At 38.8% G+C, this 27,803-nt stretch overlaps 1 protein-coding gene across 1 annotated transcript in view; it reads right to left on the reverse strand.

Annotated features, from left to right (window-relative positions):
• The window catches only part of ACAD11 (acyl-CoA dehydrogenase family member 11), a gene marked incomplete at both ends in the record, with an annotated part of 103,062 nt that overhangs the window by 14,787 nt on the left and 60,472 nt on the right, over nt 1-27,803 (reverse strand). Inside the window, 4 exons of the mRNA XM_079705136.1 lie at nt 3,945-4,099; nt 5,206-5,277; nt 8,523-8,608; nt 9,236-9,302. Coding sequence (XP_079561262.1) covers nt 3,945-4,099; nt 5,206-5,277; nt 8,523-8,608; nt 9,236-9,302 — 380 coding nt within the window. The remainder of the gene's footprint in view (nt 1-3,944; nt 4,100-5,205; nt 5,278-8,522; nt 8,609-9,235; nt 9,303-27,803) is intronic.

A 27,803-nucleotide genomic window follows, 5' to 3' on the forward strand; every position in this document is an offset into this window, starting at 1 on the left:
CTTTTCACAGGCTGCAGGTTTGTAGTTCCTGTTGTTTTTGCTGTCTGCCCGCAGTGGCGAAGGTTGGTTCAGTGGGTTGTGTCAGCCTCCTGGTGGAGGGGACTACAGCCTGTGTTCTGGTGGATGAGGGTGGATCTTGTCTTTCTGGTGGGCAGGTCTGCCTCTGGTGGTGTGTTTTGGGGTGTCTGTGTCCTTATCATGATTTTAGGCAGCCTCTCTGCTAATTGGTAGGGTTGTGTTCCTGTCTTGCTAGGTGTTTGGCATAGAGTGTCCAACACTGTAGCTTGCTGAGTGGAGCTGCGTCTTGGCGTCGAGATGGAGATCTCTGGGAGATTTTCGCCATATGATATGACATGGAGCTGGGAGTTCTCTGGTGGACCAATGTCCTGAACTCAACTCTCCTACCTCATAGGCACAGGCCTGTCTCCCGGCTGGAGCACCAAGATCCTGTCATCCACATGGCTCAGAATAAAAGGGAGAAAAAAGGAAAGGAAGAAAGAAAAATAAATTAAAAAATAAAATTAATAAAATAAAAAATAATTATTGAAAATAAAAAAATTTTTAAGTTATTAAAAAAAAAAAGAAAGAAGAGAGCAACCAAACCAAAAAACAAATCCACCAATGATAACAAGCACTAAAAACTATACAGAAAAAAACAAACAAACAAAAAAAAACAACCCGGACAGATAGAACCCTAGGACAAATGGTAAAAGCAAAGCTATACAGACAAAATCACACACAGAAACATATATATACACACTCCCAAAAACAGAAAAAGGAAAAAAAGTATATATCATTGCTCCCAAAGTCCACCACCTCAATTTTGGGATGATTCGTTGTCTATTCAGGTATTCCAGAGATATAGGGTACATCAAGTTGATTGTGGAGATTTAATCCACTGCTCTTGAGGCTGCTGGGAGAGATTTCCCTTTCTCTTCTTTGTTCGCACAGCTCCTCGGGTTCAGCTTTGTATTTGGCCCCGCCTCTGCATGTAGGTCACCTGAGGGCGTCTGTTCTTCACTCAGACAGGATGGGGTTAAAGGCACAGCTGATTAGGGAGCTCTGGCTCACTCAGGCCGGGGGAGGGAGGGGTACAGAATGCAGGGTGAGCCTGCGGCGGCAGAGACTGGTGTGACGCTGCAACAGCCTGAGATGCACCATGTGTTCTCCTGGGAAGTTGTCCCTGGATCACGGGACCCTGGCAGTGGCAGGCTGCACAGGCTCCCGGGAGGGGAGGTGTGGATAGTGACCTGTGCTTGCTCACAAGCTTCTTGGTGGCTGCAGCAGCAGCCTTAGCGTCTCATGCCCATCCCTGGTGTCTGCGCTGACGCACACGTTTCTGGAGCTCATTTAGTCGGCGCTCTTAATCTCCTCTCCTCGTGCACTGCCAAACAAAGAGGCAAGAAAAAGTCTCTTGCCTCTTCGGCAGCTCCAGACTTTTTACTGGACTCCCTCCTGGCTAGCTGTGGCACACTAGCCCCTTCAGGCTGTGTTCACGCAGTCAACCCCAGTCCTCTCCCCAGGATCTGACCTCTGAAGCCCGAGCCTCAGCTCCCAGCCCCCACCCGCCCTGGCGGGTGAGCAGACAAGCTTCTAGGGCTGGTGAGTGCTGGTCGGCACTGATCCTCCGTGCAGTAATCTCTCCGCTTTGCCCTCCGCACCCCTGTTGCTGAGCTCTCCTCTGCAGCTCCGAAGCTTTCCCCCCCGCGCCACCTGCAGTCTCCGCCCGTGAAGGGCCTTCCTAGTGTGTGGAAACCTTTCCTCCTTCACAGCTCCCTCCCACTGGTGCAGGTCTCGTCCCTATGCTTTTGTCTCTGTTTTTTCTTTTTTCTTTTGTCCTACCCAGGTACGTGGGGAGTTTTTGGCCTTTTGGGAGGTCTGAGGTCTTCTGCCAGCATTTAGTAGGTATTCTCTAGGGCTTGTTCCACATGTAGATGTATTTCTGATGTATTTGTGGGGAGGAAGGTGATCTCCATGTCTTACTCTTCTGCCATTTTGAAGCTCCTCCTAGGCAATCTTGAAAAGAGAAAAGTGTAAGAAGTGACAGTTGATGCCATGAGCAATTCTTTAGCTCCTACTCCAGCAACATTGTGGAGTTGTATCCATGGCCTCAAACATTCACATCTTCTTACTTCTTCCAACAGTGCCCATCTAACAGCTGAACCCTTGCTCTCAAAGTTAACTAAAGGGGTTCTTCCACAAATTCTTCCTAGGTATGTGCCATAAAGCAGGCTGTCATTTTTCCATAAGAACAATGTTACAACTAAATCATAGATATGCTGAATAATGTTTCAAAAAAAAGCAAACATGGCCTATAGGAATTCAAGGTAAAAAATATACTGCAAAATTTTTATGACTGTCACAAATGTACTTTACAAGGGGTTGTAAAGTACATTTGTGACAATCTTATAAAATGTACTAAAATATACATGTCCAGCAAACATGTCTAGCGAGGTTCTCTAGAATACAGTTTTATTACTACAAGTTTGACCTAACACTACACGTTAGCAATCATAAGTATTACATATTTAATAATAATTTTTCTTGCCTCCTTAAAATTTAGAAGGGCTTTTGGGGAGATGATTTGGATATCTCATTTCTCTTAAAAAGTTTTCTATTTTAGCTTAAAAGCTCTCTTCATTTCTTGTAAGCAAGGAAGTCTGAAATGATAGCGTCTTTTCCTCTTTTTAAATAAATTTATTTATTTATTTATTTTTGGCTGCTTTGGGTCTTCGTTGCTGTGTGTGGGTTTTTCTCTAGTTGCGGCGAGCGGGGGCTACTCTTCATTGTAGCGCACAGGCTTCTCATTGCAGTGGCTTTTCTTGTTTTAGAGCACAGGCTCTAGGTATGCAGGCTTCAGTAGTTGTGGCTCACAGGCTCAGTAGCTGTGGCTCGTGGGCTCTAGAATGCAGGCTCAGTAGTTGTGGCGCACAGGCTTAGTTGCTCCATGGCATGTGGGATCTTCCCGGACCAGGGTTCGAACCTGTGTCCCCTGCATTGGCATGCAGATTCTTTTTTTTTTTTTTTTTTTTTTTTTTTTTTTTTTTTTTTTTTTTTGCGGTACGTGGGCCTCTCACTGTTGTGGCCTCTCCCGTTGCGGAGCACAGGCTCCGGACGTGCAGGCTCAGCGGCCATGGCTCACGGGCCCAGCCGCTCCGCGGCATGTGGGATCTTCCCAGACCGGGGCACGAACCTGTGTCCCCTGCATCGGCAGGCGGACTCTCAACCACTGCGCCACCAGGGAAGCCCGGCATGCAGATTCTTAACCACTGCGCTACCAGGGAAGTACTGTCTCTTTTTCTCTTGATCAATATTGTCTAATTTGGATTATAGTGCCCGGATGTAAGGATGTAACTATATTGTTTACTGTACTTTGTAAACAACAGACTCAGTAGTACATAATTAAGAGATGAGAATTCAAAATATCTTGAACATCCCACCAAATGCTGATCCCATTTCTACTCTCATTTCTCCATTGTCAGGAAGCTCACTTCTTTTTAAAGCAGTCCATTCCATTTTTATATCTCTCTTATTTCACTGAGTTTTAGGCTATTTTCCTATATCTCTCCACTTATCTGTTCTAATTCCTTCCAGAAAGTCAAAGGACAAGGCTTCCTTCCTCCTTACAACAGCCCTCTCACGTCCACAGAGAGGGCTACTGTACGAGGTTCTCTAGAGAACGAGAGTCTGGGAAAGTTGAAGGAATTGTCCACACTCTGTGTGCTGAGGTGTTGAAGCACTTAAAGAGTTATTTAATCTTTCACAAAGATAACTACCTCTGGTCAGTCTATATTTAAATTCAGACATAAATATGTTTTGTGAAAAACATATTTTCTCCTTGTTTATTCAGAGGAAATCTCTTGCTGACCAAGTAATGCTGTTTTGGTTCAAGGTTAGTGTAATGCATTGGGTTACAATAAATTCAAATAAGTAATTATCCTTACATGTGAATACAGTTTCTTCTTAAAGGCCACCCTTTGTTTTGCCCGTTCACACATGATCTGCAAAGCACATTCAGCCAAACCTATTGTTCTCATACAGTGGTGGATTCTGCCAGGTCCAAGGCGGCCTTGGGCAATTTCAAATCCCCTACCTTCACCTGTGAGAAAGAAAGGATAACATGACCACAGCCTATTTCTTTTGTTATTTACACAAATCCTGAGAAACTTGTGAGCTGCCCTCAATAAAAATGGCATTCCAGTAGGAAAAAAGTCAGCTCTGTAATAAGGTTCACTATACCTTTATGGAACTTTGATTTCTATGTATTTTAAACCACCATCATCAAAAACTTGGATCAAATTTAAGAATGTTTTCTGAGTACCTACTCTGCATAAGTTGTTTTGTTAGAGCTGCAATGGTTACAAAGGTAGATAAGACACAGACCTGAGTTTAGAACCTAGAAGACGGGCAAGGATGCTAGAGATAAGGGATATGGAGAGGGACAAGAAAGGCAAAGGAGGGAGACACTGTCTTTTCATCATGGTAACCTTAGGGCCTGGCAGGATCAGGGGCTTTTTGAGTGGATGAGATGAGGAACACAAGAACCTTCCTGAAAGAGGTGGCATCAGAGGTGTTCCCTGAAGGTTGAGTAGGATTCCAACAGGCAAGAGGATGGAGTCATTCCAGGTATACAGTGTTCACAAAGTTATTTATGCTTCTAATGTGTATATGACTTGAATTCATAAAGTCCTGAGGTTTCAGTAAAACAAGTAGAGGCTTGAAGATCACGTTTTAGGAAAAAGTGTGTTGCTCTGAATTGTATAATTTTTATATTTAGCTGATGTGCTACCACATCAAATACTTAAATAAAACCTTATTATTCCATGTAAGAAAATCCATGAAAGGAAAAAAATTTCCTTTACAAATGGAGTAAATAAGAGGGGAAAGTATCTAAATTATGGTATACTTCGTATCTTTTCCAGATTTAGACCTGAAAATATTTTAAAACAAAATAATAGGGCTTCCCTGGTGGCGCAGTGGTTGAGAGTCTGCCTGCCGAGGCAGGGGACACGGGTTCATGCCCCGGTCCGGGAAGATCCCACATGCTGCAGAGCGGCTGGGCCCGTGGGCCGTGGCCGCTGAGCCTGCGCGTCCGGAGCCTGTGCTCCGCAACGGGAGAGGCCACAGCAGTGAGAGGCCCGCGTACCGCAAAAAAAAAAAAAAAAAAAAAAAAAATAGAGAATCATTTTCCCAAACTTATCTCACCTAGTATTAAATTGGTGGCAGGAACTCTCACTTGATTAAAATGGATCTCAAAATGTCCTCCATGGAAATTATCTATAAAATAGAGAATAAAATTTTAAAAAGCAAAATGAATTGACCAAAAAACAGTCACAGATAATTAATCTACTGAAATATAGTTATTCAAAGATAGTGGAATTTAAAGGCCTTATTTGTCATACATCCCTAGGTAGACCAGAGCCCTGAACCCCCAGCACTGTGTAGCTCAGAAAACTTATCAACTGTTTTAGAAATTTTAAGAGATTTTAGATATCATTTCATCAAGAGGTTTCTGAACTCATTCTCTGAAGTTGCAGAGCTATGAAAAAGGAAGACGGCTCCACAGCTCCGATCAAACTATTTTATTATTGTTTTGTTATTGCTTCTTCTTTGAAAATTTTTATATATGGGCTTCCAAAGAAAATTTTACTTGGAAAAAAAAAGTTCCACTGGTTCAAAAATTGAAAGTGAATAATGTAATTTAAATTTCTGATTTGACCATTGTGGAAACCAATGCCTGATGATGTGAAGAACCTGCTTGAAGGGACAGAGCAGGTTCAGCATTTAGAGACAAAGCTGAGGCTGGGCCTTCAGGTATGTTTGCTCCCAGTCTAGGCTTGTTCACTGTGTGTTTGCCTCTTGAAAATGCTGGCATGTGACTGAGATTGGGAACACATTCACATTTTGTCTTTACATCATCCCTCCTCCCTGCCAAATTATGCAGATAATCTCATGTTAACTCCACACACTTTCCCAGTCAGAAGAGACATTAATAATCAATTATATCCACACTGTTTCTTTTGGCCTTGGCACAGCGAGTTGGAGAGATGCTGGTGAAATTATCATACTGAAATTTCAAACATAGGCTCTACAGTGGAGGGTATTTGTAGCCAACAAACATTATAAACTCATTTTGGTGGTCTTTCAGGCTTTTGCTCTGCAACCCAACAACTTCCCACGCACAGTTTGCTCCAGTGAGCTTGTTCATCCCCATGCTGCCAACACACGTTTCTTTTCTTTATAATTCAATCCTTTTTTTAAAGTTAATTTTTATTGGAGTATAGTTGCTTTACAATGTTGTATTCATTTCTAGTGTACAGCAAAATTAATCAGCTACACATATCCCCTCTTTTTTGGATTTCCTTGCCACTTAGGTTACCACGTGCATTAAGCAGAGTTCCCTGGGCTATACAATATGTTCTCATTAGTTGTCTATTTTATACATAGTATCAATAGTATATATGTGTCAATCCCAATCTCCCAATTCCTCCCCCCTCCCCCCTCCCTTGGTATCCATACATTTGTTCTCTATGCCTGTGTCTCCATTTCTGCTTTGCAAATAAGATCATCTATACCATTTTTCTAGATTCCACATATATGCATTAATATACAATATTTGTTTTTCTGACTTACTTCACTCTGTATGACACTCTCTAGGTCCATCCACATCTCTACAAATGACCCAATTTCATTCCTTTTAATGGCTGAGTAATATTCCATTGTATATATGTACCATATCTTTTTTTTTGTTTGTTTTTGTTTTTTTTTTTTTTTTTGCGGTACGCGGGCTTCTCACTGTTGTGGCCTCTCCCGTTGCGGAGCACAGGCTCCGGACGCGCAGGCTCAGCGGCCATGGCTCACGGGCCCAGCCGCTGCGCGGCATGTGGGATCTTCCCAGACCGGGGCACGAACCCGCGTCCCCTGCATCGGCAGGCGGACTCGCAACCACTGCGCCACCAGGGAAGCCCTGTACCATATCTTTTTTATCCATTCATCTGTTGATGGACATTTAGGCTGCTTCCATGTCCTGGCTATTGTAAATAGTGCTGCAATGAACACTGGGGTGCATGTGTCTTTTTGAATTATGGTTTTCTCAGAGTATATGACCAGGAGTGGGATTGCTGTGTCATATGGTAGTTGTAGTTTTAGATTTTTAAGCAACCTCCATACTGTTCTCTATAGTGGCTGTACCAATTTACATTCCCACCGACAGTGCAGGAGGGGCTCCCTTTGCTCCACACCCTCTCCAGCATTTACCGTTTGTAGATATTTTGATGGTGGCCATTCTGACCAGTGTGAGGTGATACCTCATTGTAGTTTTGACTTGCATTTCTCTAATAATCAGTGTTGTTGAGCATCTTTTCATGTTTGCCAACACACTTAACCTGTGGGTGCATTCTCCAGCTGCAGCCTACAGAAAGTGATGATGCCAAATGTTCCATAAAACTGCAAGTCTTATATCTACTACTTGAATATTTTCATTAGCCACTTTCAACAATAAACAGAAAGCCAGGGTCACCACAAACCTGAAGTTCAGTAAACTTTTTCATAACATTTATCACCGGCTGACAGCTATATAACTTCTTATTTACATGTTTGTATTTATTCTCTGTCTCCTTCCCCCAGCATGTAAGCTCCACAAGGGCAGAGATCTTGGTCTACTGTGTTCACTAATGTATTCTAAGTACCTGGAACCGTGCTCAGCACTCAACAAATACTTGCTGGGTGAGCAACCTGATTGGCAAGGAAACAGTGAACATGAGCCTGAGCAAAAGTATCCTTGCTTCTTAGAAATTCCACCCAAGGACAGAAGGAAGGAAAAATTTTGCATTCAAATCAGTCAAAACCCATTGCTTATTAATAGCTCTTGAGGTTGATTGACTAAGAAAGCCAAACTTGAAAACAAAAATGAATGTTACTATGGGTTACCTACATTTAATTTTCCAGGTGTATTTCATTAATCTATTCCCCTGGATGATGAAGAGAAGACTGGCAGACAGAGTCGTTATTCCTTGAATACCAGTCTGCCCTTTCCCCAAAGCAGACAAAATGTGGTAGAATGCTGCACCACCTCTCTTTTTATTTGTTCTATTCTGAACTCCACTCGTATTTTTATTAAGCGTCAAAAAATTTCTAAGAACCCATCTTGTGCATTAAAATGCTATCTGGGGACTTCCCTGGTGGTCCAGTGGTTAAGAATCCACCTTCCAATGCAGGGGACGTGGGTTTGATCCCTGGTCAGGGAACTAAGATCCCACATGCTGTGGGGCAACTAAGCCCACGTGCCGCAACTACTAAGCCCGTGCTCTCTAGAGCCTGTGCACCATGACTAGAGAGACTGCCCGCTACAACGAAAGATCCCACATGCCGCAATGAAGATCCTGTGTGCCACAACTAAGACCTGATGCAGCCAAATAAATAAATAAATATTTTTAAAAAAATGCTATCTAGTCCCTTCAGTGTTACTGCATATTCTAGTCTTCCTGCTTGCAAATACATAGACAGGTTGATTGAGTACTTACCCAGGTAGCCAAAAACAGACAAGGGCCTTATTACTTCTACTCCAGGTGTGTTGATGGGAACAAGAATCATGCTGTGTTGTTTGTGTCTGGTCAAAAGAAAAACAGATGTTAGGAAAAGTGTGCTAAGTGGAAAAATAAAACAGATGTTAGGCAGAGTCTCAACTGTCATCTTTTCATTGTTGTTATCATGTAATTATGTAAGCAATGATGTTTGGAATGGGAACTGTGTAAAAAACATATATTAAGTACATTCAGATGCAGGCTGTGATCTGGAACAATGATGATTTTAAAAGATGTGAAAGTTATTTAACTGAGGCTTCTCATTGCTCAAAGTGGTAACTGGCAACTGATATTCAATACATTAAACATTTCAAGACTATTGCCTTGGATCTAAATGTCTAACTTACAAACAGTTTTGAAAAATTTTAAATATCTTGTAATCTGATCCAAACAGCTTTGAGGATTCAGCAACACTTTTAATACAGGAAATTCCACAGTGAAGAATGTACAGTGACACTCCCTAAAATGTTTTCTAAATATATCTTTTAGCAAAATAATTGTGAAATACAAACATGTGACATTTAATGTCATAATATATTTTATATTATTATGATTTGTGAGCCCAAATGGTGCGTTTTAAGTAAATTAAGTGGATACAGAGAAAGACCTACTCTTATTCCTCATAGATTTCTCAATCACTATTGTTTTATTACCTGGTTACAGAGTTATTGTTACTTTTTCCCATAACAATTGCAATTTTGCACTTTGGATTCCCAGCTCCTAAAACCAGAGAGAAAATTAGAACAATACATCATAAAAAGAAATTTTTAGCCTGACATTCCACTGTAAAAGTTCTAATCTTTCTAAATTTACCTCTGGGAAAACAAACAAACAAACATACAGAAAGAAAACCCTTAATTCATTAAAAAAATAATGCTATGTACAAAACTGTATATCCCCCAAGAAAAATCACTAGCCAAGGCCAAGAATGGACTTCTCAATGACAGCTGTGGCACGAAAATAGCCAGAAGTCAAAGAAGCCGTGAGGAGCTTCCCTGGTGGCACAGTGGTTGAGAGTCCGCCTGCCGATGCAGGGAGCCCGGGTTCGTGCTCCGGTCTGGGAGGATTCCATGTGCCGCGGAGCGGCTGGGCCCGTGGGCCGTGGCCGCTGGGCCTGCGCGTCCGGAGCCTGTGCTCCACGGGGGGAGAGGCCACAGCAGTGAGAGGCCCGCGTACCGCAAAAAAAAAAAAAAAAAAAAAAGAAGCCATGAAAGAACTGCAGCCCTTAAGACAAAATGACAGCTCTCCCATTCATACCATTTCAGACATCAGCATGCTAGAAAGGTTGTGAACTTCTAGCATATTTCCTCCTGTTTAGATCCCATATTTTCTGACGTATGGACAAGAAGTACTAAAACTCATGATATTTACTCCCCAACCAGTGACTGAGAAAGACCTAATTTCCCCAGCCATGGGGCTGGGTGAGGGTGAGTCTGTTGGAGGATTTCAGTACCTATCCCAGATTACATCATTTGCCCTAGTTATGCTATGGAGTAGCTGAAGATGGTTTACTTGGAGCTGTCCACATATATGAGGCTCTGATTCCACCTTCAGTAAGCCTGTTTTCATTCATTGATTTATTAAGGGTTAAAATTTGAAAATATAAAGTTATTCTCATTTTAATGTAAACTTTTATTTAACTACAATTTAAGGTCTATGGCAATTCCCCAAAGGGGCCTTCTTGCAAAAAGTAAGTTTCATTTTCACCAGCCTAAGCACCTAGTCCCTCAGGGAAACTACCATTTAACTGGTGTTCTAATTATAAGACTGCAAGCAACTGGATCAGATTAAGTTAAACACATAACTTCTTATAAAAAGTAGTTTTAGGAGATGTGAAATCATATGAAGATTAAATGTGAAATGTTAGGAATTATGTCAAATAGTAGAATAACACCATAAAATCCCAGGATTTAAAGGATAAACTCTATGGGACATATTAAAGGCCACTGCAAGGATGTAATCAGTGAGATCCAGATGTGGGAAATCTACAAGACACATAATCCAGTTTCTTCAACAATTAAATTGCAGTAAAAAGGAAAAAAAAAGGGATAGGGAAAAAAGGAAGGGAGCTTACAGATAAAAAGAGATGAAAAGAGACTTAAAAAGAGTCATCAACCAACAGGAATTTTTAGACCTTATTTGGATCCTAATTCAATTAAACAAACTAAAAAGCATTAATCACAATTATGAAACATTAGAAATTTGAATATGTAATGATAGGTAATGATATTAAGTAATTTTAGGTGTGCTAATGGTTTTGTGGTTACATTTTTAAAAGCACCCATATTGAGATACACACTGAAATGTTTGTGAAAGAACTAATGTGATGTCTGGGATTTATTTCAAAATATTATGGGGAGAGGAGGGAATGAGAGTAGGATGAAGCAAGGTTGGCCATGAGTTGGAAACTGCTGAGTTGTAAAACTATTCAGAGTATTCCTGGGAGACCTAAATATGTAGCAAAGATATAAAGGAGAAACATGGGTGGTACAGTGAAATGTCTGCAAAGAGGTCATATAATAGTGAACATGAGGAGTAAAGGAGGGTAGGGCCCAGAGGAAAGAGATGCCTTAACTCTATAGATTGAGGGGATTGGGAAAAGGACATAGTGAAGAAGCAGTGCTAGAAGAAAGATGATTAGTTGGGAAACAGAGACCAAGGCAAGCAGAGGTAAAGAAAGAGAAGAGAGGGTAAAAATGAATAGAAAAACTAGAGAAAAGGGGTCTACTTTAAACATTGGCACTTACATCTGAAATTTTGAAACTCCTTACAATTGAATCTTTGGCTCTATAGAAGAAATGGATGAAACAGAATGAACAACTACAGCTCTTGCAGTGTTTTCAGTCTATATGAGGAGATACTAAATAAACAGAGAAAACTATAGAGTAGAAACAATCTAATATTTCCTAGAGTTTAGAGCGGAAACTGAATTGATAGCTTTTCTAAAACCAACTTGGAGAGATTCAAGATAGCAGAAATATGTGTTTATCTCCCATTGCTCCTGAGATCCCATTGAAATAAAAACATAAAAGTATAATGAAGGCATAACCATAACAGAAAGGAAGTAAAGAATGTGAGGCAACAGGATTGGCCACCAACAAATGAGAGCTTTCAATAAATATCTGGGGAACAGATAGAGGCAAGTTGACCAATGAAATGTACAGAGAAGTCAGAGCCTAGCAAATGATGTAAGGAACTGCAAAGGGAGAGGGTTCTGACTCTGGAGTCAGAAGTTATGACTGAGAAGTGAGGCTACCAAAGGGGGATTAATCCAGTATTTATAGTTGGGCAAATGTAACAGGTGGCATAAAGTCATTCTGAGACCTGGGGGCCTGTAGCCTGAAAGCTAGCTTCCCATCAGCAGACTCTAAAGTGAGTCCCAGCCCAGCTCCACCAAAAGTTTCCTTGCAGAACTGCTACTCAGGAGAGAAAAATGGCTGGAAAAGAGCTGTTAAAACAAAGGAAACCTCAACCAGCTACTCTTCCTTTTTTCTTAAGTATGAACAGAAAAACAAGGATCTGTAGTATGTGAAGAGTCTGCAGCATTAAAGAGAATGACAGGCCCAAATAAAGAAACTGTAAAACTGATTGGAATCGGAAGACTAAAGACTCCAGGAGAGAGGTCTCCAGAAAAGAAAGAACTCAATAGAATTAAAGTTACAATTTAAAGGTGTGTGCGTGTGTGTGTGTGCGTGCGCATGTGTGTGTATGGATAAGGGGAAGGAGATATAAAAGCAAATAATGAAATGAAAGAAAAATGGCAATTAGAAACTGCAGGAAAATAATTTGTAAATGTACAAGTGAACCATGGTCTAAATATAAAAGAAACTACAGTATGGCATGAATTTAAATAATACATAGAGTGTAAAACTATCTTAACTGATGTTGATGCTTAGAAACACTCTCCTTACACTGGCCAAGGTGATATTATATTGAATCAGTTAGAGAAGGACATGAAACCTATCTAATACACTACTCAGACCAGCATTGAACAATATTAGCATAGTCCTATAAGGTAAGTGTTGGTTTTCAAAGTGTAGAGTCATTCTGTGTTCAACAATGATTATAGTTGCAAGACAGAAATAAATGTTAGTAATTCTGACAATGTAAAAGTAGAAGCTGTGGCTGACATAAGGTAAAATATGGAAGGGAAGAATAAAAGGTAGAGAAAGGGGTAGGTGCACTCATGTATCTTTAGGTTATAAAGAGGAGCTTGAAGAGATTCTGTGGAATGGGGATGCAGAGGAGAAATTTAGAGATATCATCTAAAGTGTAAAAAGTAATCAGTCAAAAAATTGAAATAATAAATGTCTACATTACAAAAGGGCAGAGAGTTATAATACATATGAGTGAAACTGTTCTTAATCAAATTGGGGAATCGATAAGTAGTGTCTAGAATGAATAAACTGGGAGAGAGAAAAAAACATTTTACCTAAAATTATAGCAGAAACCAGAGAACTAAAATCAGAAAACTAGAGTCTTCTCTAGGGTATGGTATTGTTGTGTGAAGGGATGGGAAACAGTATGCTCTTAAATATTTTCAGATTTGTTACCATTTCTAATTGAATAACAATAACTACTACTACTTTTTTAAAAAAATTTTAAAAACCAGCCTATTATCTTGTGAATAAATCTGTAGATCCTAATTTGGAGAAGGAAACTGAGAGACCTGCTGAATAAACTGCAATATATTTTTTCTCTTTCCTAATTTCCCTTTAATCTGAACGTTTTATCTTTGGACTGTGGAGGCAATTTCCTGCATATAGTGTGGCACTTCCCCACTTCTAAGTGATAATACATAACTCCAGAAATCCTACATGTACACCTCTGCCTTATGAAATGCCTAAAATGATAAAAACACTAAAAATAGATTTCATCTGGGAAAAGGAGGGGAAGGGAGGGAGGCAGTGTGCCTAAAATGGATGATTCTGTTCATCCCCAGGCTGGTAGTGGAATAAGGAAACACCTTAAACTGATTTAGAACTTGAATCACAAGACTGCTTTCTCCATGGCCAAAGCCAAAGGAATTGTCAGAACTTGCAATCATATATACATATACGCTTTTATTTAATGACTAGAAAGGAAGGGAAGGAAGCCTTTTAACTAACTGGAGCAGAACATTGAAAAAAAACAGCATTAAGTTGGCATTTGACGCAACACTGTAATCACATAATAAATATGTTAAGCAAAATTGTCTCCTATTTTTTCCCAAATATATGACTTATTGCCTTATCCTGGGGCTAAGACAAATATGACATATTATATATAAGATAAAGGGCAAGACTATTTTCTCCACCCTTCTGTGTTTTTGCATCATAATCTTATTACCAGTTGCTTCAAAGAAAATTCAATAGAAAGTTTTTATATTGAAAATAAATAAATCTGCTTTTTGTTAAAGGAAAAACGTAAGCATCTTCACAAATACAACAGAAATTTAATGTTGCCCAAGTAGAACACTTTACAATGCCTTGAAAAGTCTGCGGTATGTGTATTGATATTAGATAACAAAGGCCTTTAATTCAGGTTAAACATACTTATTGTATACCAACCAATAATAAATGGCAGTTATAGGATTTCTAGAATTTTGTATATATTATATATATATTAATATATATAATATATATATATATATATATATATATATATATATATATAATTTTAGAGCAGTTTTAGGTTCATAGCAAAATTGAGGGGAAGGTACAGAGATTTCCCATATCCCCCTTCCCACCTCCATACATAGCTTCCCCCATTATCAATACTGCTCACCAGAGTGGTACATTTTTTACAAGTGATGAACCTACATTGACCATCATAACCACCCAAAGTTCATAGTTTACATTATAGTTCATTCTTTTTTTTTAAAATGATAACATTTTATTATAGAAAAAACATCCCAAATATAGGATTTTGTATACACTGGTAGGTGAACAAGTACAACTTTAAAAGTAAATACAAAGTAAAGAGGCAAAACTACAAGCATTTTGCCTTTAAGAGAAAACATAACGTTCTCCTGCAGTGGTGAACCCACGCAGAGCACTAATGTGGCTCCATCTCCCGTAAAGGCATCAGGTTGCTTTCTGAACTATGCCCAGTTTATCAATTTCAAAATGATGGCAAGAAGGGAGTTCCCTGGTGGCCTAGTGGTTAGGATTTTGGGCTTTCACTGCCACTGGCCCGGGTTCAATCCCTGGTCGGGGAACTGAGATCCCTCAAATTGCACAGTGCAGCCAAAAAAACAAAAACAAAACAAAACAGAAAAAACACGATGGCAAGAACTGGCATTGAATAAATCTCTAAGACTGATTCTTAACTTTCTATTGACTGTTACTTTATAAAGCTTCCCATCACACTTTGAGCATTTAAAGCCTGGACTCTGATTGTTTTTACTTACAGAAGGACCCATTGGAACACTATGCATCTTTCCTGGGCTTATTCCACAGTATTTTCATAGATCTGTATACACATTACTGATCATTCTTTTTTTTTTTTTTTTTTTTTTTTTTTTTGTGGTATGCGGGCCTCTCACTGTTGTGGCCTCTCCCGTTGCGGAGCACAGGCTCCGGATGCGCAGGCTCAGCAGCCATGGCTCACGGGCCCAGCCGCTCCGCGGCATATGGGATCCTCCCAGACCGGGGCACGAACCCGTATCCCCTGCATCGGCAGGCGGACTCTCAACCACTGCGCCACCAGGGAGGCCCTACTGATCATTCTTGATGTTGTACATTCTATGGGTTAGGGCAAAGGTATAATGACATGTACCCATCATTATACATCTCACTGTCCTAAAAATCCTCTGTGCTCCAGCTACTCATCCCTCCCCACCCCCAACCCTGGCAACGACTGATCTTCTTACTGTCTCCAGAGAGTTTTGTCTTTTCCAGAATGTCATATAGTTGGAATCATAGCCTTTTCACTTAATAATAGGCATTTAAAGTTTCTCCATGTCTTTTCATGGCTTGGTAGCTCCTTTCTTTTTGCACTGGATAATATTCCATTATACAGATGTTCTTCTTTTAAATGGCCATCTCTCCTTCTTGCCTCTTCTTCTGGAACTCCAAGTACACATAGTTTAGACCTTTTGATATCATCCCACAGTTTCCTGAGACTGTTCATTTCTCTCCATCTTTTCTTCAAATTGGATAATTCCAAGTTCATTAACTCTTTCCTCTGTCATCTCCATTATGTTTTTAAGCCCATTCAGTGAATTTTTTTCAGATATTTTACTTTTCAATTCTAATATTTCTAATTAGTTCTTTTTCATGTTTTCTATTTATCTTCTGATATTTTCTTTTCCTTTTTCTTAACCTCACTGAGCAAATTTATAGTAGCTGTCTTAAGTCCTTGCCTGATAATTCCAACATCTGTGTCATTTGGAGGGTTGGGCTTTCCCCTTGAAAGTGGATCATGTTTTCCTGGTTCTTCATTTGATGAGTAATTTTAGATTGTATTCTGGACATTGTGATTCCTTTGTTTTGAAGACTCTAGATTCTGTTCTATCTCTCTGAAAAGCATTAATGTTTTTGTTTTATAGGGCAGTTAACTTAAGTAGAGTCAAACTTCAGAGTCTGTCTCAATTAAGGTGAATGGGAGGTCACATTTCAGTTCAGCTCTTTTTATTTAGCTGCAAGGTGCTTTGTGTCTGCCCTGTGAATCACTTTGGTTCACGAGTAAGCCAGAGACTTGGGCAAAGTTTACACATGAAACAGATCTCACTTTTTCCAGGTTTCTCCTTTCCTGAAATCCCACCCTATTCTATCATTTTCTGGGAGTGATGGCTGCCCCAGACACTGTCCTCTCGTTCCTTAGGACACAAACCCGAGTTATCTAGAGAAGCTTCAGCATTCTTGCACCACATTGTGTACTTAGGCCAAAGCCCCCCTTTTTTTTTTTTGGCCACATTGGGTCTTCGTGTGCTGTCCGTGGGCTTTCTCTAGTTGCGGCAAGTGGGGGCTACTCTTCATTGCGGTGTGTGGGCTTCTCTTTGCGGTAGCTTCTCTTGTTGCAGAGCATGGGCTCTAGGTGCATGGGATTCAGTAGTTGTGGCTCGTGGGCTCTAGAGCGGAGGCTCAGTAGTTGTGGTGCATGGGCTTAGTTGCTCCACGGCATGTGGGATCTTCCCAGACCAGGGCTGGAACCCGTGTTCCCTGCACTGGCAGGCAGATTCTTAACCACTGCACCATCAGGGAAGTCCCTAGGCTAAAGCCTTAAAATGAGACCTAGCACCTGTCTCGTCTTCCAAATTCTGACTCCGCTACAAAATCAGCCTGTCTTTGGTCACTCCCCAGACCCTTCAGGTAGTTATTTTTTGTAGCTTTTTATTTGTTACCTGTGAGAAGGTGAATTTTAAGCACTTTTTCCATCACACCAGACATGGCGCTCCCCTAGAGTTCTCTCCTTTAAACTTTGCCAAAACCAGGTCTTCACTTATCCAGTGTGATGGTTTCTTACATCATGTACCTAACATTAGTGTCAGTTGAAGTTTTAGAAATGCAATGATCTATATACACTACCAAACGTAAAACAGATAGCTAGTGGGAAGAAGCCACATAGCACAGGGAGATCAGCTCTGTGCTTTGTGACCATCTAGAGGGGTGGGATAGGGAGGGTGGAAGGGAAGGAGACACAAGAGGAAAGAGATATGGGGATATATGTGTATGTATAACTGATTCACTTTTTTATAAAGCAGAAACTAACACATCATTGTAAAGTAATTATACTCCAATAAAGATGTTAAAAAAAAAAGAAATGCAATGATCACCTCAAAATATGATTTAGGAAGCAGAATTAGGAATCTTAGAGGCTCTAAAATTTTTAAACCAACAAAACCAAGACCTAACAATTCTATTCCCCTCAATTATTATGTATTGTGAATTACATATGTAAAGTAAAATATAGTTAAGATTAAAATGCACAGATAACTAATGAGAACCTACTGTATAGCACAGGGAACTCTACTCAATGCTCTGTGGTGACCTAAATGGGAAGGAAATCCAAAAAAGAGGGTATACATGTATACGTATAGCTGATTCACTTTGTTGTACAGTAGAAACTAACACAATATTGTAAGGCAACTATACTCCAATAAAAATTTTAAAAATATGTGTCAATTCCCACTTTAAAAAATTTATCCAACAGCGTTTCACTTGTGTGAAATGATATACATATATAAGAGGTATTGGAAAACAAATTATTGGACTAATAAAGAAATTGATATTCAGGGCAAAAAGAAAAAATATTAAAATGCAATTGTTTTAAAACCAATGCTCTAATTTGGGTTTCTCCAAATTTAATGGAATCTACTTTTCAATCAGTTCTGAAAGAACTTTTTATAAGAAGGATGTTTCAGCTGCTACATCTTCCAGATTTTAATGAGAAAAGATTTCCCCATTCACATATTTCAAAATTAAGTTTTAAAAATCTAAGGTGTTATACTCTTGATGTTGAGCCCACTTGACTATCCTCCTTTATTGAACCATGTCTGACTTTCCAAATTGTGTTTATTTTTACAACAGTGTGTCCTTCTGATTTTTATAGGTGCTAATACATAGAAAATGAGTTCCACAAATCTGAGGATCAACCTGAAGAACATCAGGATGATTCAAATGGTAAATGATAATACTTAAATTACACTGTGCATCTTAACTGAAATTTCTTATCTGAAAACACTGGGCTGGGGGAATTTTTTTACCCTTGATTCATCCTGGCTCTGCAATAATATGTAATCATGCTTTGATTCTTAGCTAAAAATTATTGAGAAAATAGTCTTTTCCAGAAAGGCTTACTTTTAATTTTTCAACTGGATATTTTTCTACTTGGGGTTTTTGAGCTTTTACTCGTAGGAAGACTTGAGGCCCTTAGGCTGAAGAGTCAGTCCACTTGCCCCATATAACACATTATCTCCTTGGTGGGTGTACTTCTGAAGATCAGATTAGGACATAATGGTATGACTTGGGGTTCATTTTCATTACAGATCTTTTCTTTGTCTACTCTCTATCCTGGTAATCAAGAACATTTTGGGTAAATCTTTTAAGGTTTCATGGATTTTAATTCTAGATAAACAGAAGCTGAATCCTTCAAAAGTAAAATCTTGTCTACAATTCCCTCAAACCCTAACCAAAAGCCATCCTTTTCCAATTCTATATTTCTCTTTAATATTTCCCAATAGTATTTCTTGTCTTGCTCTTTCTATCATAAAAAAATGTTGCCACAGCTTTATGTAAGTGTCCAACAGATTTCAGATATCAGGTAAATTTTGAAGAAACTCAAGAAACAAGGCAAATAATTCTTTAATTCTGCTTTGCTCAATCTAATATGAAAAACAATTCAGATTCTAAAAAGATAAAACTTCTAAATTGGCTCTCCTTTTGGGGGTCATTAAGTAGAGGAAGTAAGGGTGAATATATAAGCTGTAAATTTTGAAATATTTTGATTTAACCTTGATGTTTCAGAAAATGGGAAAACTCTCTCACAAATATACCATCTCATCTTAGCTACAAGCATAATTTGGCAGGTGCAGCAACAGAAATGTCCTTCTTCTAAAGGGAGTTTTTGCTCTCATGTTATTTTAGTTAATGAACAGGATACCAAATGTCATAAATTAAATATATTAAAGGAAATCTGAATAGACCAGAAAACATCTAAATATATCTGCTGTGTCACAGGACTTCATGAATGAAAACAGATGGCATAGATAAGATAATTTTGTTTTTAATCCAGACTCTGTGGTATTTCAAAACTGTTCAAGTGCCAGGATTAAGTCAGGCTGAAAAGGACATTTTACTGATATTTGCTGATGAGTTTTAATTTCACAGGCTCTTACAACCACATGGTTATCAAACAAAATCATTCTCTAACACAAGGAAAGATGACAGGTGGAGAAAAACATGACTATTGGGTATGGATATGGCCTGTAACAATAAAAAAAAGTGATATAAACAATAATATAATATGAAGTGCAGTTAGCCATGTACAAAGTCTCAAGGTTATTTCTTCTACCAACATTGAACGTCTGAGGTGAAATACTTAAACTTCATTTGGTCTTAGCATTAATATTACTACTTAGCTTTAATTTAAATACAAATAAAAAACCAATATGAGTTAAGTAACATTTTACAATGAAATTTCCACTTGTTAAAAAAAGAAAAAGTTTATCATTCGGTTAAGAAAAAAAACAATCTCATGTGTGCCCTTGGAATATGTGCTATTATTAATAGGGGAAACAACCTTTGAAATTCACTTACTCTACCGCTAGGAAGGTTTATATTTAATAAGTATTCAATAAATGTTACATGCTGTCACTATTACAAAATACCATTGGATCAAAATCAGGTCCAAATAGAGCAGAATTGAAAATTTAAAAAAAATTTAAATAATCAAGACATTAAAGGGCTTCCCTGGTGGCGCAGTGGTTAAGAATCCGCCTGCCAATGCATGGGACACGGGTTCGAACCCTGGTCCTGGAAGATCCCACATGCTGCGGAGCAACAAATCTTGTGCTCCACAACTACTGAGCCTGTGCTCTAAGGCCCGCAAGCCACAACTACTGAAGCCCACAAGCCTAGAGCCCGTGCGCCATAAAAAGAGAAGCCACCGCAGTGAGAAGCCCGCGCACAGCAACGAAGACCCAATGCAACCAAAAATAAATAAATAAATTTATTTATTTATTTTAAAAAGACATTAAAAAATCTAGAAGAAAAAACAATTTAGTATCTATGAAATCTCTGGATGGGAAAGAAATTTTAAGCCTCAAAAATAAATGTGGGAATTCCCTGGCAGTCCAGTGGTTAGGACTCTGAGCTCTCACTGACAAGGCCCCAGCTTCAATCCCTGCACGCAGCCAAAAAAAAAAAAAAAAAAAAAAAAGAAATCAAAGGAAAAAGATTGACTGGTTTATCTGTATAAAATTATTGTACAGTAAGAAACAAAATTAAAGCAAAAAACAATTTAGGGAAAATATCTCACAAATAGCTGGCAAGGGCAGGGGAAGGGTACTGAATCTGTTACAAGTCATTTAAGACAGCAAGATGGTAGTGGGATAACACATTCAACTGGCAACGTTCTAGGGAAATAGACAGTTCCATATATATATATATATATATATATTTTTTTTTAAAGGGTTTCAAATGCTTGGCTTATTTATTTATTTATTTATTTATTTATTTATTTATTTATTCATGGCTGTGTTGGGTCTTCAATTCTGTGTGAGGGCTTTCTCTAGTTGTGGCAAGCGGGGGCCACTCTTCATCGCGGTGCGTGGGCCTCTCACTATCGCGGCCTCTCTTGTTGCGGAGCACAGGCTCCAGACGCGCAGGCTCAGTAGTTGTGGCTCACGGGCCTAGTTGCTCCGCGGCCTGTGGGATCTTCCCAGACCAGGGCTCGAACCCGTGTCCCCTGCATTAGCAGGCAGATTCTCAACCACTGCGCCACCAGGGAAGCCCCAGTTGCATATATTATTGGTGAAAGTGCAAAGTAATACCATCCCTCTGTAGTACAATTTGGCAATATCCATCAAAATTACAGATTCGTTTATCCTTTGATCCACCAATTCAACTTCTGGGATTTATCCTACAGATATAGCTGCTTCTGAATGAACTGACAGATGTAGATTATTACCTGTAGTAGTATTGTTTATACTTGCAAAGAATTGGGCATAAATCAATATCCATCAATAAGAGACTATTAAATGGTATGTCCACATAATGGAACCCTTCTAAAAAGAATAAGGAAGCTTTCTATGCACTTAATTGTAAGAACTCTAAGATTATTCTACAGAATGCTATATTTAGTGTAATAAGAAAAGGGATAGTTATACATGGTTAGTCCCATTCTTCAACATCCCTCAGTAAGATTAGATTAAGTGCAGTTTCCTACCATATCTACAAAGATGCTCTCTATAACATTATTTGTAATAGCAAAACACTGGAAACATTCAAAAAGTCCTATAGTAGTTGAATGGTAAGTCAAATTATGGTAATCCACATAAAATATTATTTAGCTATGAAAAAATGTCATTTATAGTGAGTTTGAATAACATGATAGTGCTTAAGCAAAAATGCTAAATAAAAAACTCATATACAATATGAATTCAATATGTAGTATGGACACTAAAGAGTAATCATAAGATTATTAATTTATATCTCAATATCGAAGACATTTTCAGTGAAAATGTAAAATATAGTTTAGTCAGATTGCTTCCCAAGCACCTAATACTGAGAAAAATGGCACTACAAGAGGAAGATGAGAAATGGGTGTGGAGAGAAAGACTCTATAGGAACAAGGGACATTGCTATGTTAGGACCAGTGAGAAAGGGTGAGAGACAATTTATGGTGAGAAGCCAGTTGGAATCAACTTATGGTGGAAGGCAAGTGGAAGAGAGGTACAAAAAAAAAAAAAAAAAAGGCGCTAAAGAAGCATCAAGTAAATACTCTGAAAAGTTGCCTAAGGTAAGTGATGCCTTTCCCTATCCTCCAAGCTTTATGATTGACTTTCAAATGTTGTCAAGTATTCCCTATTAACACCTCTTCTAGTTCTGTTGAGGAGGAAAATACAGGAAAAGGTCAGTCAGTGAGCTAGTTTCACCATGTTTCATACACAGGTGTGACTCACTATATACTACCAGAGGAAGCTTGATCCTGAGATCCTTTATGCCCCAGGGGCTGGGTATGTGTTTGAGTTAGCAAAAATAATGACTGAATTGAAAAGATGTGAAGATTATAGCTTTATAACTGATTTACAAGAAGGGAATCCTATTTACAAGAAAGTATGTGGTTGAAAGTACATGGGGGAGGAAATGAAGGAAAAGGACGGATACTTTTAAATATCTATAAATATGTATCAAAATTCTATAATAGACGACATCATGGAATTATACATATGCATAAGGGATAGTATGAAAAAGTAGAAATCATCTAAGACTAAAGATCTGGATCTAAAATTCCAGCTGCATTGCTAAATTTATAAGTCTGTGGAAGATAAGTTACTTAAGCACTGATTGATTGGTTGATTGATTGATTCATTCATTCATTCATAAATTTAATTAGCCATTAAAGAACTACAGCATCAAGGGCAAGTAAAATGGGACAATAATCAGAAGGGAAAGTAGAATTATTTATTAATTCAAAGTATTTATTGAGTATCTACTACATGCCAGGCACTATTCTATATATTTATATATGAACAAATTATACAAAAGTCCCTAATCTGATGAAGCTTATATTCTAATATAGGGTGAGATACATTAGACACCAAACAGAATATAAATGATATGGTAAATTAGCACATGAAAAGTGCTATGGTAAGGTTGATTGGGAGTATAGGCAGGTGAAGGGTATTTAGTTTATTTATTTAATTTTTGCCCTCTGTTTTATTGAGATATAATTGACATACAGCTCTGTATAAGTTTGACTTACATACGTCATGAAATGATTATCACAATAAGTTTGGTGAACATCCATCATCTCACACAGATACAAAATGAAAGAAATAGAAAAATATTTTCTTCCTTGTGATGAGAACTCTTAGGGTTTACTCTCTTAACACCTTCCATATATAACACGCAACAGTGTTAATTCTATTTATTATGTTGTACATTACATCCCTACTACTTATGTATCTTATAACTGGAAGTTTGTACCTTTTTTGACCACCTTCATCCAATTCCCTTCCACTTCCACCTGCCTCTTACAACCACATATCTGATCTCTTTTTTTATGTTTGTTTGTTTGTGAAGTACAATTGACCTACAACACTATGTTAGTTCCTGTTACATGACACAGTGACTGGATATTTCTAAACATTTTAAACTGACCACTATGATAAATCTAGTTATGATATGTCAACATACAAAGATATTACTTACTTATTGGCTATATTGCTCACACTATACATTTCATCCCCATGACTCATTTATTTTGCAACTGGAAGTTTGTAATCCTTTTTTTTTTTTTGAAAATTTGATGCACGCTATGGAATAATGTATTAAATGTATACATATCAACGAAGATGTATTTTTTTATACATTTATTTATTTTTGGCTGCATTGGGTCTTCGGGCAAGCAGGGGCTACTCTTCGTTGTGGTGCCCACGGGCTTCTCATTGCTGTGGCTTCTCTCGTTGTGGAGCTCCGACTCTAGAGCACAGGCTCAGTAGTTATGGCATGTGGGCTTAGTTGCTTCGAGGCATGTGGGATCTTCCCTGACCAGGGCTTGAACCCGTGTCTCCTGCATTGGCAGGCAGATTCTTAACCACTGCACCACCAAGGAAGCCCTGTAATCTCTTTTTAAGAGTTTGTAATCTCTTAATCTCCCTTACCTATTTCTTTCCTCCCCCATCCCCCTCCCACCTGGCAACCATCAGTTTGTTCTCTGTATCTATAACTCTGTTTCTGTTTTGTTATGTTTGTTCATTTGTTTTGTTTGTGAAGGGTATTTTAAATAGAATAATCAGGGGTTGCCTCAGTGAGGTGGTGGTGATTGGACAAAGACTGGAAAGACATGAGGGAGTGAGCCTTGCAAGTATTGAAAGGAAGCACATTCCAGGCAAATAGAAGAGCCAGTACAAAAGGAATGTGAAGGAATGTGCCTAGCACATTTCAAAACAGCAAGGAGGTTGGTGTGGCAGAATAAGCAAGCAAAGGGGAACAGAAGGAAATAAGTCAGAGAGGCAATGAGGGATGGAGGGTAGGCCATTCTAAGAATTTAGTGGAAGGTTGTTTGTTTGCTTCCTCCTGCCCCCAAAATACATAAGATAAAGAAGAATAAGAGGTAAGAGAAGGCAAAAGACCAGAGAGTCTAGAGAGGGCAGGGATAAATTTAAGAGCAGTATCCCTCAGCAAGCAGCAAGAGATCAGAGTAATGATCAGCCATGGTAAGGAGAAAAGATGCCTCTTTTGGAAGAATTGTGCTAGAGTCTGCTAAGAAAGGCTGATATGCTCATCTCTTAGCAAATTTGCGCTCAGTGACTTCACATTGGTAGCTGAAATTGGCCATGGTGGGAGTGTTTACACCATGGAAAATGTCTAACACTACAAATCCAGGCACTTTTTTCTTTTTCTTTTTTCAATTTGGAAGTGTTTTGTTTTATTTATTTAACATCTTTATTGGAGTATAATTGCTTTACAATGGTGTGTTAGTTTCTGTTGTATAACAAAGTGAATCACTTATACATATACATAATCCCCATATTCCTTCCCTCTTGCATCTCCCTCCCATCCTCCCTATCCCACCCCTCAAGGTGGTCACAAAACACCGAGCTGATCTTCCTGTGCTATGTGGCTGCTTCTCACTAGCTATCTATTTTACATTTGGTCAGGCACTTTTTTCTTGGTGAGATGGCTTAGCTGCATGCAAATAACTCTTCTCAAAGACTGGTGGATAACAAGTAGGAGAAGTTGGCTGTACCCCCAGACACATAATGTGGGAAGATGAAGGCCCCAGTGCTCTAGAGTTTATTTTCTGTGAATCAACAGGAAAGTAGGATCAATTGCTTGTAGAAAAAATGGCATTGGCCTGAAATAACTTCTGAAGGGGGAGACTGAGCCTAGAGAAAGTAAATAAGGGAACTGTTATGCAAATGTGAGGAGAGTCAAGGCCAAGGGTTAAATCTGCATACATTTCTCTTCTTTCTCTAACTTTCATTTGTTTGGAAGTAGGGGGAGGGGGACATAGCCAGAGATAGCCTTTCCAGACAGAAGGATTTTGAAAGTTTGTAGCTGGTCATTGAAGAAGATTACAGGAAGGCACAAGAATTTAAAGTCGTGGGGAAAGGCATACTCTGGGGTCAAGGACAGATAAGGAGTACAGTGAGGCCAAGGGGAGTCTCATAGTTTAAGCAAAATACAAAATGATGTGGTATAAAAATTTTAGTTCTACTATAAATGCCTAATGATTACTTAGAATTTAGTTTTTGATAATTTAGTCTTCACAAAGATAACTTTCTAGGTTACAATCATTTTTGTTTTCTTTCCTAGACAAAATAATTTTAGAGAGTATTTGTCTAGATGCTACCTACAAGTAAATCTTTGTTAGCTGCCTTGAGGCACTCTGGTGAATTCTTTTGGTTTGGCAGTCAGTACCTCAGCTGCAGGCACATTCCTGTTCCCTTTGGCTAAGTGGAAACTTCGAAAGGTCTGTAATTTTTGAAACGAGATCGAATTCCTTCAAGTTTGTAACCTAGGACACTTAAGAACTTGGATTTGAGTTCACAGGATGGTTATACATAAAATAAAAGATCAAGTGCTCACAAGGTTAAATTTCCTGAAAGCCTTACTGGATGTAAGACAAAGGCGGGGTATAAAACGAAAATAAAAGTATTCTGATTTAGAGAGGTCATTCTATCTTACTCTCTGCAATCAAGACTGCTCTTGTCTGCTGACAGAAACAGGTTGGTTTTTTCTTTCTTTTTTCATTCAGACTTGTATATGATTTTCTTTTAAGCCCAAAGGTTTGGTATATTTATGTTTGTAGAGGGAGTCTTGATGCATAAATGTTTACATGTGCAAAACAGACCTATTTGATAACAGTTATACATGTTAACCTTAAAACAAAAATATGAATATAGCAAGAAGAAAATATTATTTTAATACCATTACTTGCCTATAAAACTTTGTTAATAATAGGTTTTGCTATATCATTTTTTCCTGCTTTGTTTTATTGTTAATTTTTTTATTCTTATGATAATTACAAAGGCATTTAAATGTGTTTCTATGTTTCTGCCAGAAGGATCACTTCTGCAAATAGTTTCCATTCCTATTCTTATTTATTCATATTTTTAGTATGATTAATTCTTTTAAAATATCTTTCCTTAATATCTTATACTGTTTGGCCATATTACACCTTATCACCAGGTTCAAGATTTGTGTGATAAAAGAGAAGGAAAGAACAAAGTTCCTACCATATTAATAATTAACATATAAGAAAACGAAGACTAGAGTAGTCTTCCAGATCGGAACTTTTCAAATAACTTTAAGGATAAAGGGAGACAGAAGGGCTAAGGAAAAAGCATAACAAAACTCAGCACTATAATAAAAACACTGAAAGTTATTATTATATATATTTTAAAACTTGTGAATTCTGTGCAAGCTTATCTTAATACTACAGGATGTTAATAGCCAGTACAGTAGAATAACTTAATGAAGAGACATGAGATTCCTGGAGTATCATCTTTCCATTCTAGAGTAATAGCTTTATACCTGTTGGTAAAACCTTTAGTTTGACAAATATCTGCTGGGCACCTAGAGTGTGCCAGGCACTCTCTTTGGGTATTAATTATAAACATAAATCCAACAGGTCATAGTCTTAGGGAACTTAGAGCACAGAGGGAAAAGGTAGTCTGAGAAACATGTCTTCCATAGGATGGGGTCAGTTCTCTGAGAGATATGCAGATACAGTTATTGGATTGGGAAAGTCTTCTGGAGAGGTGACATCTAAGTTAACTGGGTAGGAACTGGCCCTTCAAGGGAACGGCAGGAAATAGTCCATCAGATAAAAGAACAGAATGAGTAATGATGTAGACATGTGCTGCAACATGGTGTGTGCCAGAAAATCGCTGGCATGTCAGTATTGTTACTGTCTACCATGTAGGGTGCACAGTAGAGGGATGTAGCAGGAACCATGGGTAGGACAACATTATGGAAGGAGCCTTGGGTATCATGGTAAGGAGCTTAGATTGTATCTTTCAGATGAAGGGATGTGTCTTTCAGGTGAGGAGCTAATAAGCAGCAGTGATGGATTGACATTTTAGAAAGAGAGCACTCTGATGGCAGTAAGAAAAATGTTTTGACAAGGAGGTGGTAAGGAGGAATAAGAACAGTAGGATGCCAGTTGGGAAGATATTGTAATAGGCCAGGTAATAATGATGGTCGAATTGTGTGGATGTGTCAAGGAGCACAGATTAAAAGGAAGAGACAGATTTGAGACCTATTTGGGAGGTAAAATCAGAATTTAGGGGCTGACTGGAAATCAGGGATGAAGATAAGAGATAAATCAAGGATGGTACAGGCTGAAGGCTTAGGTGACTAGTGGAACAACAGTGCTACCAAACAGTAGTTTACAATCAGCATATGGTGACAGGTTTTGGAGGGAAGCTAACTAGAGGAGACTTTGTTTTATAAAAGCCAACCAGTGGGGCTTCCCTGGTGGCGCAGTGGTTGAGGGTCCGCCTGCCGATGCAGGGGTCACGGGTTCGTGCCCGGCCCGGGAGGATCCCACATGCCGCGGAGCAGC

Source organism: Hyperoodon ampullatus (assembly GCF_949752795.1).
Source record: "Hyperoodon ampullatus genome assembly, chromosome: 5".
NCBI lineage: Eukaryota > Metazoa > Chordata > Mammalia > Artiodactyla > Ziphiidae > Hyperoodon > Hyperoodon ampullatus.